This window comes from Cottoperca gobio, chromosome 6 (genome assembly GCF_900634415.1).
Source record: "Cottoperca gobio chromosome 6, fCotGob3.1, whole genome shotgun sequence".
NCBI lineage: Eukaryota > Metazoa > Chordata > Actinopteri > Perciformes > Bovichtidae > Cottoperca > Cottoperca gobio.
The window spans coordinates 2,649,960-2,664,117 of record NC_041360.1 but is presented as its reverse complement, the minus strand read 5'-3'; the positions used below and the strand labels follow the sequence as shown (position 1 = coordinate 2,664,117).

Genomic DNA, 14,158 nt, shown 5'->3' with positions numbered 1-14,158 from the left:
GCAGGTAGATATACTGTATGTCTCTGTTGTGGTTATTAGTGATTAAGTGTTTAAGTGTTATTAAGTGTAATTACTGTGAGGTTTTACATTGCACAACATATTTTCCATGAATGTATTACTGTATTTTATCATAAAGGGAAACCTCACTGGAAGGATGTTTGCAGAATGAAGGTCAATTAGTTTCAAGTGCTAGCCCAGTTGCAACATGGAAGCAGTATATTAATAGTACAAACTAAAAAGCCCTGCTATAACTCTCACACACTGCTCTCAATACAGGGATGTATAATACATGAAAACAATAAATAGCTTGATATTACTTTGAGCCCTTTAATGATCTCACCTTGTCTTAAAGGTGAGGTACCTAACAATATTTTGATGCTACATATTTCCGTTAAATTTCCAGGTGAAGCGGGCTTATCAGAATAAAGCTCTGACACAGGTCATCGGGAAACTGTGACCTTCCTTCTAATGTGCTTCTTTTGAGCCCTGATGGATTTGTTTTGGTGTCATTCAGTCTTAAAAGAAGAGAGATGAATGCAAAGTATCTGATAATTAATGATGAAGCAATTTCTATTTTATTTCCAGGTACAGGTATGGAAGCACAGCAGAGTGAAGGTCATCAGATATCTTTGCAGAATACCATCTGAAACACTGCTAACAAGTTAGGTTCACGTGATCCACAGCTGCTTTCCCTCTAATTGTGTTTTCTCTCACTCCTGTCTATCTTTGGTCGTCTGATTTTGGCTATTTTTAAAATGACATGATTTCAGCACAATAACCGTGTTCTGAGATGAACATTTTGTGTAACCCAACTGCGAGAGGACTAAACCATGTGCTCCATGCAGAGGGAGGGGGGCTCTAATATTGTTTTAGATACAATAAATAGATTATGTATTCAGTCAACAGTAAAAAAGATAAAAGAAAACATAAGGCTCTCAGGTAATGTTCAGGTTGGGAATCAGTTCCTCTTTCCCCCTCAATACTATGCCTCTGATTAATATGTAAGATGAGAAGATGAAATGATGACGTATTCGTTAAATCTGAAATCTGACACATTAGGACAGCATCAAATTCAGCTCCAACACTTACTTCACATAAATCACAAGGTTTTGGTGGCACATATAATTAAGCTTTGGAGTTGATGAGGACTTATGATGTAGCAAGCACTTCCCCCTGCTTCTATCATAAGGACCTTCTCCTCTGACAGCGAGCTGACTTTCCAAAATGTTTGACAATTATTCAACAAATCAGGCCACCAGCCTTCAAGGAGAGGAGCGGCTACAGCGTTTGTATAAAGTGTCTCTCACTGACCGTGTCCAGAGGGCAGCTGGTGTCACTGAGGTCCAGATGAGACAGAGAGTTAGTGCTGGACAGGAACTTGAAGAGAAACTGCAAGACACAAATAATGTAGATACACACTGGGTATGTTTGAGATGTTTAGGCATGGTTTACTGTAGAGTGCACAGCTCACATGTTGCTGAAAAGTACATTTGATGTTATTCTCACAAGCCGATGTTAACTGGGTTATGTAGAAGGTCCATCGTGAGCATAAGCAGCACCTTCAGCCCATGATGTGTCCCTTTTTAATATTCTCAAATTTATTTATAACTATTTTATTACGCTTTTCACTGCACAATGTATTACATACAGCTGTATGCAGTGATACCTTTTTTTTTTCGTAAAAAGTACAAATATTATTGGATATCTACAGAACCTCCCAGTGACAGCTCCACGTCTGGATGTGTATTAGTATGTGTATGTATCGATGTGTGCTTCTGTGACATAAAACACACACACACACACACACACACACACACACACACACACACACACACACACACACACACACACACACACACACACACACACACACAGTACCGTGGCCTCTTCAGTGACCAGGCTCCCGGGGTTATCAGACAGGTCGAGGTGAGTCAGAGACGCTGAGAACAGCTGAGTGGAGGACAACACCTGACTCAGACAGCCAACACCTGGAAACAGTTAGATCACACCAGAAATCACAGAAATGACTAAAGTGTGTATGTTGTAAAATGTTTTGTGTGTGTGTGCGCGCGCGCGTGTGTGTGTGTGTGTGTGTGTGTGTGTGTGTGTGTGTGTGTGTGTGTGTGCGTGTGTGTGTGTGTACCTCTAGCTGTCATTGATACCCGGGACAGAGAGAGGAGCTTGAGTCCTTCAGCTAGATGTCCCAGCTCCTGACTGAGAGCTATGACACCTACAGGGGGAATGACAACACAAAGTGTGTCTACAGTCCAGCGTGCGTAATGATGTAACAGACATGTTGGCCGATATGGAAGTTGTTATCATACCGTGTACTTTTTCTATGGTAATGAAAAAAGCAGTCTGGCTGCACTGTCGCACACCAACAGTACAAGTTAACTGTTAATAATCATAGGACATTACTTTAAAAGCTCACAGCTGATGTTTTTTTTCATTTAGTATTAATTAAACTATAGTGCTGCTAACATGTAAAATATTATAGTTACATGCTATTTTGTATATATTGTCATTCATTTAAAGTTGTTTTTGTGTCATTTGGGTGAACTGACCCTGAGCTGCATGCTTGGCTCAAGAAGATGGCAAATCTCATTCTAGCTGAACGCACATTTTAGAGAAAAACTTCGGAGGAAGGCAAACAGTACAATTGTCACCTGGCTGAAGATGGAACATGGCTGAGAACAACTCCTCTATTCTAACACTGTGCTTATACCACTATGGTATATGGAGATGTGTTTTACTGTGTTACTCACCTTTGTCTTCGAGTGGATTGCCTGAGAGGTTGATGGATTGCAGGGCAGAGGAGGAGTGCTTCCGCAGGGCAGCTGCCATTTTTAATGCAAAGTCCCTGCAGCAGGATAACAAGTTACTTCTCAATCCATCCCTGTAAACTAGACTTTAGATTAGACTTAAAAACAGACTGCAAAGATTTAATGTGGAAATGTAGTTCAAATCTTTTTCAATGTGTATTTCCCTTATTTATAACTAACCCTGTGGTTCAATGTCTATTTATCCATCTGACATGTATTTTATTTTTATTTTAACCTTTAATTTACCAGGAGTATTTCACATTGAGATTCATAATCTCTTTTACAAAGGAGTCCTGGCATGAAACGTTTCACACGAAAGAGCAAGCAACAGACTTCAAGTATAACAAGTTAAAACAAACAGCAAATAACAGAAAACGATGAAATTAGCAGCTTTCAGTACGGACATTAAGTTGTCTCTATAGCTCACACCAGGATGAGGGGGGAAAAATTTAAAAGTACTTTCACCAAAGACAGAGGAGTGATGTAGAGAATCCGTCCGTGTGACTTGCAGCTAGTTTTTGGATTTATAAATAAGTAGGCAGTTTGTGTAATATGGCCTTACAAAGGAAGATGTATCAGTGGTCCATTCTAAGGTTGTATGAGAAAGACAAGACAACTTTCTCACACACAAACTGCAACACACTCAATTCTACTTTATGTCATGCTGTAAATTGACACATCATGCCATAAAATGCAAAGGCAGTGTTTGCATCGTAATGCTTTTCAAGAATAAAACATGAGAGGTTAAAAAACTGCAAAGGAAGATAAAGGAGGTCATAATGAACAGGATCAATGAACTCCTGTAATGTGATAACACTGAAGTGTGTGTGTGGTTATTGTGTAGCAGCCTGCTGTCGACCCATTTGTACGTCTGTAAGTTAATGAAGGTAAACATACAGTATAAAGCAGCTGTGGGCAACACATACTGTGATCATTTATAGATCAATGCAGAAGTTGTTTTTCGATGCTGATTTGAACACATCAACTGGCTGGAAAGTGTATAATTAATATAATTATGCTTCAATTATTATTGCGTTGATGCTGCACATTAACTTCAAGTATTTAGTTTGTTGTCGTTAATAAAATGAGTGGTTCTCAGATGTTTATTCTCAGTTCAGCAAAGACACATTTTCCACCAAAATACCAACAACTGCCTTTGTGTTGCCTCATTTGAATGAACCTCCCAACTGTGCACTCTGCGCTGGGCACCAAAACACCACGCAGACGGGCGAAGAGAATTTAAAGGTCAGGGAAACACAGGGAAACAGTGTCGCAGTACTGCTTGCACTGGTCGTTGCGCTGCCAAAAAAAGTGGGCCTCAGTCCTGCAGCCAAGGTCAGCCTGTTAAAAGCCTCCTTCTAACATTTACTGAATTTAAGATTTGTCCATACAACTTTAAATCTATATCCAAGGCAATCCACTTTAAATGGATGCACACATTCAAACAGCCAGACTTACCTGGCAGTGTTGCCAACTGCTCAGTAAGGAAAGTAGCTAGAAGTCGCTAAATGACGTCATCGTCTAATATGCATAATCGTCAATTTGCATGTAATTGTAATGGACGTATGTAGGAGAGAGGACTAACGTCGTGGGAGAGACAAAAAGTGTGTAAAAAAACACCCTAAATATGTTTAGAACTGAAAAGGAACTTTCTTCTGTTGATTCTTGTTTTTTGTTTAGTTTTTTTTGCCATTGAAATAATAGGCCATCACTTCTCAAAATAAAAAGATTTGTCGCTAGAAGCTATTGACAAAAAAAGTTGGCATGAGGATTTGGAAAGTTGCAAAATTTAGCGAGAAAGTCGCCAAGTTGGCAACACTGACTGTGGGTCACTGAGCAGCATCTCTAAAGAAGTGGAAAGTAAATGGTAAACGGATTGCATTTATGTAGCGCTTCTCTAGTCTACCGACCTTTTAAAGCGCTTTACAACACAGGCCAACATGTATCCATTCACACACACACACATTCACACACACACACATACATTCACCCACACATTCACACACTGATGGCAGAGGCTGCCATGCAAGGTGCCACCTGCTCATCATGTGGTTATGGGTGAATTGTCTTTCTCATCCAGAAAGTTGAGCATTTGTTCAAATGCACCTGACACAGCTTGTCTCCCTGTTCCCACTCTCACCAGCCCTGCAGATACCTGACATTCCCAAACCATACAAACAGTCATTTTCTGCTAGATCTGGGTACAAAAAGTATTGAATACAAGTATTGTTTGACTCTTTACTGCTTGGCACTGGGCTAGTTTAGATGAAACCTTAAAGGTATCGAGTACCGAATCGAGTCCCCGTTGCCCTGTGTTACCAGCCGTGACAGCTCCTTTACAAGTGTCTCACACACACACACACACACACACACACACACACACACACACACACACACACACACACACACACACACACACACACACACACACAAACACACACACACACACACACACACACACACACACACACACACACACACACACACACACACACACAAACATACAAACTCACAGTTTGAGTCCACTGGCCTCCAGTGAGAGCTCCTCCAGACCAGGAGATCTAGACAGCAGGAACGTCAGCTGCTGCTGGATGTCCACTGACTGAAGGGACAAAGACAGGGAGGGAGGAAGTCCAAAACAACTTTCCAGTGTGGTATTACCACATTTCATTTTCACAGTTCCACGGTGGAAACAGTTCAGTGTAGAGAATTGTGGCGACACATCTCAGATAGATTCACAATATCCATGAATCCAGGAACTACAGGAGACCTATGCAGGCTCCTGGTGGGATGAACTCCTCGTGTTCCCGGGACTGGCCGGGTCTCTTTCTGTTTTAGATACTTCCAGCAGAGCAAAGAGTAATGGCACTAATTTGCCCTGATGTTGTGTTCCTTGTCTAACTTTAAAGGATAGGTTCAGATATTTTAAAATATATCTTTTTATATATTTATCAATACTCTCTACCTCCTTATGTCACTATTCCTCAGCTGGGAAAACACAAATAGGGAATTTGGTACTAAAGACTGCAACTTTGGAAGATACCTCAATGATTCGTCTAACTCACACTGTTAAAGCATCATTTTAGCTTCAGCTCAACTTAAAAACAGGACAAGGACCGTGGATTTTGTCCCCCATCTCTTACAGTGTATTTGGTCTAGGAAGGTATTACTTAATAGCCAGAATGGAGAGGAGGAAATTGCTTCAATATGTGCCAGTTTTCACACTGTGTCACCTTTTGGTATAATTCTCTCTCAGTGTGGAAACATTTTTCATTATGTAAATGGTATTGTGGAATTGGCAAACACGAACAATGAGAGAGTTACCAATTTGAGTTCTTTGCAGCGGATCTTGGTAAACCACTGGTTGAAAGACAGAGCTGCTACTGCTAAGGCCAAGTCCCTGAGAGGAAGAGAGAGAGGAGTGGAGGGGAGAGAGGAGAGGAGAGGAGAGGAGAGGAGAGGAGAGGAGAGGCAAGGAGAGGAGAGGAGAGGAGAGGAGAGGTAGAGAGAGGAGAGGGGAGAGGAGAGAGAGAGGGCGATAGTTCTTTTCGCTATTCTCTCCTTTCCTCGCTTCTCTCTTCTTTCTCCCTTCTGCTCTGCTCTCTCTCGCTTTCTCTCATTCTCTGCGCTCTCTTTTCCTTCTCTCTCTTCTCTTCTCCTGCTCTCTCTCTTCTCTTCTCTTCTCTTCTCTCCTTTTCTCTCTTCTCTTCTCTCTCTCCTCTCTCTTCCTCTCTCTTCCTCTTCTCTCTTTCTTCTCTTCTCTTCTCTTCTCTTCTCTGCCTCTTTTCTTCCTCTGCTCTTCTCTCTCTTTCTCTCTCTCTGTGCTTCTCTTCATCTCTCTCTTCTCTGCTCTCTGCTTCCTCTCTCTCTTCTCTTCGCTCTTTTCTTCCTCTTCCTCTCTCTTCTCGCTCTCTGTTTCTTTCCTCTTCCTCCTCTTCTCTTCTCTCTTTCTCTTCCTTCTCTTTTCCTCTTCTCTTCCTCTCTCTGCTCTCCTCTCTTTTCTTCTCTTCTCTTCTTCTTCTCTGAGAGGACGAGTCGCTCGCCGCTCTCTCCGGCCTTGCGAGCTTCCGCGGCGTTCTCTCTTCCTGCGAGCGCTGCTCGCCTCTTTTCGTGGGGCGCTCGGGCGGCTTTTCGCGAGTTTCGAGCTTCTCGCGAGCGGCTTCGGGGAAGAGGTGGCTTCTCGTTCGGAGGCAGGGAGAAGGCCTGGGAGGCAGAGGAGAGAGGAGAGTCAGAGAGCTTGGACGTTCGGGCTGGAGAGGAGCGGAGGAGCCGAGCGGCCGCGGAGGCGTGAGCTCGAGGGGGGCTCGGTCCACGCTGCGCTGCCTGGAGCGGCGCGCTCTGCGGGTGAGGAGAGAGAGGAGAGGAGAGGGGGCGGAGAGGATGGGGGGAGAGGGATGGGGAGGCGACGGGAGAGGACGCGAGGCCGGCTGTAATAGCGGAGATGAGAGGGGAGGGAGAGGAGAGGAAGAGAGTAAACTGTATGGAACAGAGGTGAGTTCAGATGGTTTGAAACAACACTGCACTGTATCTCACCTGCTGTCTAAGTGGCTGAAGTCCTGCAGGTTGAACTCTCTCCAGTTGTTGATGTAGTAGATGTTGTCAACATCCTGCCAACAGTTAGCAATGCTAACATTAGCTTATTGTCAAGTGGCTATAAAGTGAGTGTCACTTCAGTAGTTTAGGTCAAAACAGGGCCTTATAAAGTATGTTGTGTTGCAGTCCAGTTGTGACTCACCCACTGAATCTCCTCTCTAAATGGCATCTTGTTGAAATCACACAGAGCAGCATAGGTGTCAGAGAATCCTCCTGAGGAACACATACAAACGATATCTATCTGCAAATACATGCACTTCCTCTATCAATGATCATGTACTAATCTGCAGTTTACTTATCCAACACTTCAACTAGATAGTTAATCTTCAAATCACTGTGTGTTAATACCAGGTGTAGCTGAACAGACACAGTCACCTTCAGCACTTCAGAGTGTGATGAGTGATCATATATACTGTAAAGGGCACACACCACAGGAGGCAGGCCGGCTGTTCAGCTGCTCTTCTATCATATTAGTCAATGTGAGGAGTCTCTGCTGCAGATCTGGAGGAATCGTCTTTAACAGCTTTCTGAAGATTAGAGGACAATAAATGTTATGTTTAGAAGGTATAATGATTACTATGTTCACCATTTTAGCATAGCATATTAGCATGCTAACATTAAATAATTAGCACTAAACACTTAAACACAATATCATTAGCAGGTGTTTGTTCATAAACAAATACTTTGAGCTGGCGATTCCGCTACATGACAAATCAAACGTCAAAAGTTAATACAAGTCAACCGGAGGGCATGAATATGTGAACCAACTTTCAGGACAATCCGTCCCATAGTTAGAGATATTTTTATTAAAACCATCAACAAAAAAGCAGGATCACAAGTCATCAGGATTTATCGTGTGTGTCATCAGCGTCCATAAAACCACAAAGCCATGCCACAATAACATTTGCCCTGTGGCTGGTGCTAGAGGTAGTTTCATGTCAATGTGAGCATGAATGTGCCGAATGAATTTCATGGCAATCGACCTGTTTTGATACAGACCATTGACAGCCTAAAGCAAAAGCCTGAACATATGAGTGTAGAAACATGCAGCTGCTCTGATGAGGATGATCCTGCTATGACCTTCACAGTCTCCAGATCTCAGCTGAACACCTATGTGAGATGAGGAGCGACGTGTTAGACAGCGCTCCTCCACCATCATGAGGGAACATGTTCATCCCTCCAGTAGACTTCCTCACAGTTGGAGAATCTCTGACAAGGAGCACTGGAGCTGTTCTGGAGGCTCAAGGTGAAACTACTTTACTAACACACTGCATGCAATGGTCTTACTGTATTTGTCACCTGTCTGTATGCTACTGTAAAGTTGCTGATAGTCTTAATATTTTTTCAGCATCTGCATAAAGACTCAAAGAGGAATATAGTATGTAAAGACTGAAATTCAAACTGTGCATGTAGAATATGAGCTAGTCTTGTTATCTGCCAATGGTGTGCATTGAGACATAAGGCAGGTTAAGGAGGGAGACCCACCCTGGAGATGAATCAGGGAAGATCCTCTTCAGTGAGGCAGTCATGTGACTGACTATGGCCTCAAGATCCTTGACATTCAGAACACTGAAAGACAAAGTCTGCCTGTCTGTCTCCAACACAATCTGCAACACACGCATTATATCATACATGTAACATTGACAAACAGAAACACATACAGGCCATGGTCTATTTTTTAACTTTTCATCTAAAGAATTTAAAATATTTAACATCACAATTTTTCAAAATGCTCTCCTATTAACTTTTTGTGTTTTAAATGGCATCAAAGACACGATGAACAAATGGAATGGAAAATAACTTATTATAAACAAGTATAGTTTGGATTTGAAAAATAAATGACCTGTACCTGTGTGAGACTGTGAATGTTGATAGAGCAAATCTCCAAGTAGCTGAAAGTGCTCTCCATCTGCACACACACACACACACACACACACACACACACACACACACACACACACACACACACACACACACACACACACACAATTGCATTGGGGCGATGACAGATGAATAAACAGAAAGAAAAACTATCTGCCTGGAATACAATTATTAAAATTATTCAAATCTGTCTGCTTACCAAACCCCTCATCACAGCTTTCAAATGTCTTTACGTTGAGAGCATTTCCCTTTCAGCTCCTTAATTTGTGGCATTTGAGTAATTGTTTGTGGCATGCAGATGTAAAACTATTTCATGTAAAAGCAAACAATAGAAAAAAAAGTTTTGCCGCTCTTCTGCAACACCACCCTAACCCAATCTTGCAATCCCACCTTGTGACACATGGAGGGGTCAGAATGAGCAGTGTACGGGTGAAAACCAGTGAGAAAAATAAAGTGTTATTATAAAATGTGCTAATGAGTGTTGGTGTAGTGTAAAATGTATGTTATAACTTGTGATTTACCCTGACAGGCTTGTTCATAAGCAGGTAACCTCTCCATAGACTCAGTACCTAAGACACAAGAAGGAGAGGCGTTAGAGATGTAGCTGACTCACCCACAGCTCCCCCCGCAGGAACAACATGGTTGTTGCATGCTGTGTTCGATGTACAGTATTGTACCAGGGTTATTGTGTTTTAGTTTCACATCTTACACAGGGCCTCTCACCAAGTAAGAACAGGTGATCGTGTAGGTGTCACCAAAAGTCATTTCAGTTCATATTGCACTTTAGATATGCATATTCCTGGCCAGAATTAAACATAATGCCACAAACTAAGTGACACACGGTGAACAATGAAGCTTGGAGGGTTTCAAGGGCAGGTGCACACAATGATGAACACAGACATCATATACAATAGTGCACACTAATCCTTCACATGCACCTATATTGATCTGATTTCTGCTCATCTGATCCAAAGGTATTACATCTATCTTGTTTACATATACAGAACAGTAAGCACAACTAACTTAATATTAGATAGAACGTCTGTATTGTCCATCACTCACCACAAACCTGTTGGCCGACCTCCCACATGGCTGACTGGAGACGTTGAGAAGGACAGGGACCACCAGACAGACTCTGTGAGGCTTCAGCAGCTCGGAGATCTCATCTACACACACACACACACACGACAGCATTGTTATGACACATGCAGTGACGAGGTTCGATGGAAGGCCTGCATAAGACTACTCTTTGAGATGATTCAAGTGTTTGTGTCACATTGAGCACTTTATGTTATTAATGCTAAGTTCTACTCTTGAAGCTTTTATCATGTAGCTATGTGTGTATGTAAGAGGACCTCTGAAGGGACCAATAATGTCAGCTGTTGATTTCTGATTGGGAACACCAGGGATAGGTGGATTGGTAGATATAGCCAGGTGTGTACTTTTCTCCTCTCAAAGGCTCAGTCAATTCAACAGTTATCACAACCATTTTGGGGGGAAATCAGTTCATTTCAGTGCGATTGTTTTAATTAGTCGAGACTAATGGAGGCAAAGTAAATGCATGCTATTCTAATGCTATGTTGATTAAATAATAGGTCAAATTGAATCCAATTCAATCCGGTGTTTTAAAAGCAGGCTCTGCCAGAGTATAACCTGCTGACAGCTGGGAGAGAGGAGTCAATGATACAAACACTTTCCCTTGAACTAATTATGTTCATTTATTGCTGTTCAAGTCTATGTTAAGGCCCTTGTCACACATATCCGTATGACAGAAACGTATGCCGGCGCATACGAAATATCAGCAATACATTCTCTCAGCATCCTCCATGCTCTCTGATGATGGGTTGATGATGGGTTGATGTATTCATCAAGACTTGCTGTGAAGAAGTGAGGATGAGCTACTCACAGGGACCCTATATACTATATTCAAACCCCAATAAGCTCCCAAAACATTAGCTGAACGCTAGCTGTACTGTAGAAACACGTTTAATAAGTTACTCCGTCATCAGGCATAAATTTAACATAGGGTAGGAATAGGTTATCCACTCCCGACGTAGCCTATATCTAACCAACCTCTAACGTGTTTACGTAGGTATTCACGTAGGTATTCACGTATGTCTAACGTAACGTCTGCATATCTTATGAAGCACATGTCGGGTACGTCCGGTAATTTTGAACATGCTCAAAACATCAGCGTTCAACAAAGCACCCCAGCGTAACACAGTGAGCTCTTAACGAATACTACTTGTACCTTACCTTATATCTACGTAAACCAGCGTGTTGCCGATATTTTGTATACGCCATATTTTTGTATACGTTATGCATTTGTTGAGTATTCGTCTGATACATTTTGTATAAGTAAGTGATACTCTATCAACAGGTTAGACATGCGTATCTGTATACGTTCACTTTTCCGATCCGATGAAAAGTTGGACGTATTTGGACTCTGACAAATTTCCGTATGCGCCGGCATATCATACGTTTCTGTCATACGGATGTGTGTGACAGGGTCTTTAGCCTATTTTGTGAGGAATGGAAAATCCATATTTTTTAGTTTTTAGTTTTTTAATCCTGGATCTGGTTTCTGTAGTCAGCACGACAAGCCGAAGAAGACACATTTAATGTAAATGAGAGCGGAAAGAAAACACACCCAAGACTATCAGTTATAAATTGTCACATTTGACCATCTCCATCTTTTGTGGTTTAGAAAACACATTTAAACTGTTCACTTGTAACAACCTGTGTGAGAGGCACGGGCCTCTTCGGAGGTGTCAGACCACTGAGAACAGATAAGCATCATCAACATTTTCATTCAATTGTGTTTCGCCTTTAATGCTTCAAATTCAATTTAACCAATGATTTTAAATTTATGAAACACTCACAATTAAATTCTGTATGAGCGAAATCCCAAAACATGTTCTCCAGCAGGAAATGGAGACATTACTGTTGGCTATGTTCAGTATGGAGCTTCACAGATATGTTCATACTGTGCAGCTCAACCCTGAAGGTCAAACACTTTGCTCACGCTGTTCTTTATAAAGTCTTCGGGACGTTTTAGTAAAAGATATCAGGATTAAAGCAATAACATAAAAAACTAAAACCATGTGGTCTGTTCAGACTTTATTAACAAATCACAGAATGTGTCACGTTTCCTTCTTTTTGTCAGTTGGTGCCTGTTGACTGGTGACTGACTGTTACAATGGAAACACAGCTGTTAGTGCTAACCTTTAACATTTGACCTTTGCAACTGCAAACATAAGCTAAACTCTGTTTGGGAAGCCACACGATACGACACATACGATGCCGCATGAATGATTTACTTATTTATGTTTTTGTCATTAAATGTGTCCGTTCTATTTATCATATGATCTTACATATCAGCATTGTTGCAGGTTTTAGACGATAAATCACAAAACAAATATTCTTTTCATATTAAGCATACCCTAGTAATTACGGTATGTTTATATTTGTAATAATAAATCATATTAAATAATGTTTGCAGTAATATTAAGTATAACACAAGACAACAAAAAAACAACAGCATCACAAATTAAACCTTGAAGTTGAATCAACTCCTCCCTGAAACAGTTAGAAGTACACTGGGAACTGTGTGTAAATATCTCATTCGTTGTACATGGGGTAAAACAATGTATTGGTTACTTTCCTGCATATCTTCAAACTGTCGCTAAGACAAAAAGCAATGATGTTGCTGTGAAGTTGGCTCATCTTACCTTGCAGGTTCTGAGAGATGGAGTCCATCATGTAGACTTCAATAAAACGATGGTATTGAATGAATTTGATGAAAAGAATGTCAAAATGTGATCATCGAGTCCCAATTCCAACATAAGTGAACTATCCCGACTGTAAACTGCTCAGGCTGATAGTCTACAATACATCATCAACACAAATGGAAGAAATAATGGATGGAAACATGTGTAGTTAACAAGCCACGTGTCCAGATGTAAAAACAAAAGATCAATCCTATCTGAATAAAACCATAAAACTGTAATCATCCAGTGAAGGCTGGCTGAAGAGTGGAGACCGGAGGAGGAAGGTGTTAGTTCAAGGCAGTAACACACACACACACACACACACACACACACACACACACACACACAGATGCACTGATAACCTACTTTCTCTTTTCCACCCATGCATGCACACGTCACCTTTTCTTGCTTACTGTGCACAGTTTTTGCTCATGAACGTGAACACACACATCCTGTTCCATGTTGTGAGTCACTATATTCGTGAAGGTAGAGAAGACTGAGCTGTCAGGAGCCTCGTCTAACCTCCCACACTGAGAAACACACCAGTGAGGAAACATGCAGCTCCCCGCTCAGTGTAGTCGAGCTGCAACCGTTGAAGACGTGTCAAAATACTGAATGCCATATGAGATTACTGCTCAATATAAACACAAGAGCATCACAGTGGTTGAAGACATCAATACTGTGGAAGGCTGTTTAATGGACCTCTGACCACCAGGGGGCACCAGCACGTGCTTTAGAACACATTTTGCTTGCAGTCAGTCAAGTGAAGTGTTGTGAAGTACAACATCAATCCTTCATGGCAGATAAGAGTACTACAATTCTTCAAAATTATATTGAAATAAAAAAAGTATTATCTTTGAGGTGTCGGGAAGTATGAAGAGAAAACATGTTCACTTTGCAGAATGGCCTCAGACAGAAATGTATTTTACATATTAGTTTATTTCAAAAATCACTAGAAAATGTATTTCTCTTCCTGTACCGTGTCTGTGAATCTGAGTTTAACACGCACGTGTACCTACAGGATCTTATGATAGAACTAGTTTGGAAGCCAATCATGGTCCAGTGTGCAGCTTACACAGATGTGATGTGGAA

General features: G+C 41.4%; 1 protein-coding gene across 4 annotated transcripts in view; it reads right to left on the bottom strand.

The window, feature by feature from the left end:
• The window catches only part of carmil2 (capping protein regulator and myosin 1 linker 2), a 50,842-nt gene extending 37,529 nt beyond the window's left edge, over positions 1-13,313 (bottom strand). For all 4 annotated transcript variants that reach the window (XM_029433573.1, XM_029433575.1, XM_029433574.1 and 1 more), the window contains exons 1-14: positions 13,028-13,313; positions 10,359-10,462; positions 9,818-9,865; positions 9,265-9,324; positions 8,901-9,022; positions 7,845-7,942; positions 7,558-7,628; positions 7,356-7,429; positions 6,147-6,222; positions 5,336-5,424; positions 2,766-2,860; positions 2,144-2,230; positions 1,879-1,988; positions 1,312-1,389 (exon numbers count right to left, since the gene is read on the bottom strand). In XM_029433573.1, coding sequence (XP_029289433.1) covers positions 1,312-1,389; positions 1,879-1,988; positions 2,144-2,230; positions 2,766-2,860; positions 5,336-5,424; positions 6,147-6,222; positions 7,356-7,429; positions 7,558-7,628; positions 7,845-7,942; positions 8,901-9,022; positions 9,265-9,324; positions 9,818-9,865; positions 10,359-10,462; positions 13,028-13,058 — 1,143 coding nt within the window. In that variant the 5' untranslated portion in view covers positions 13,059-13,313. The remainder of the gene's footprint in view (positions 1-1,311; positions 1,390-1,878; positions 1,989-2,143; positions 2,231-2,765; positions 2,861-5,335; positions 5,425-6,146; positions 6,223-7,355; positions 7,430-7,557; positions 7,629-7,844; positions 7,943-8,900; positions 9,023-9,264; positions 9,325-9,817; positions 9,866-10,358; positions 10,463-13,027) is intronic.
• Between the last annotated feature and the right edge of the window lie 845 nt (positions 13,314-14,158).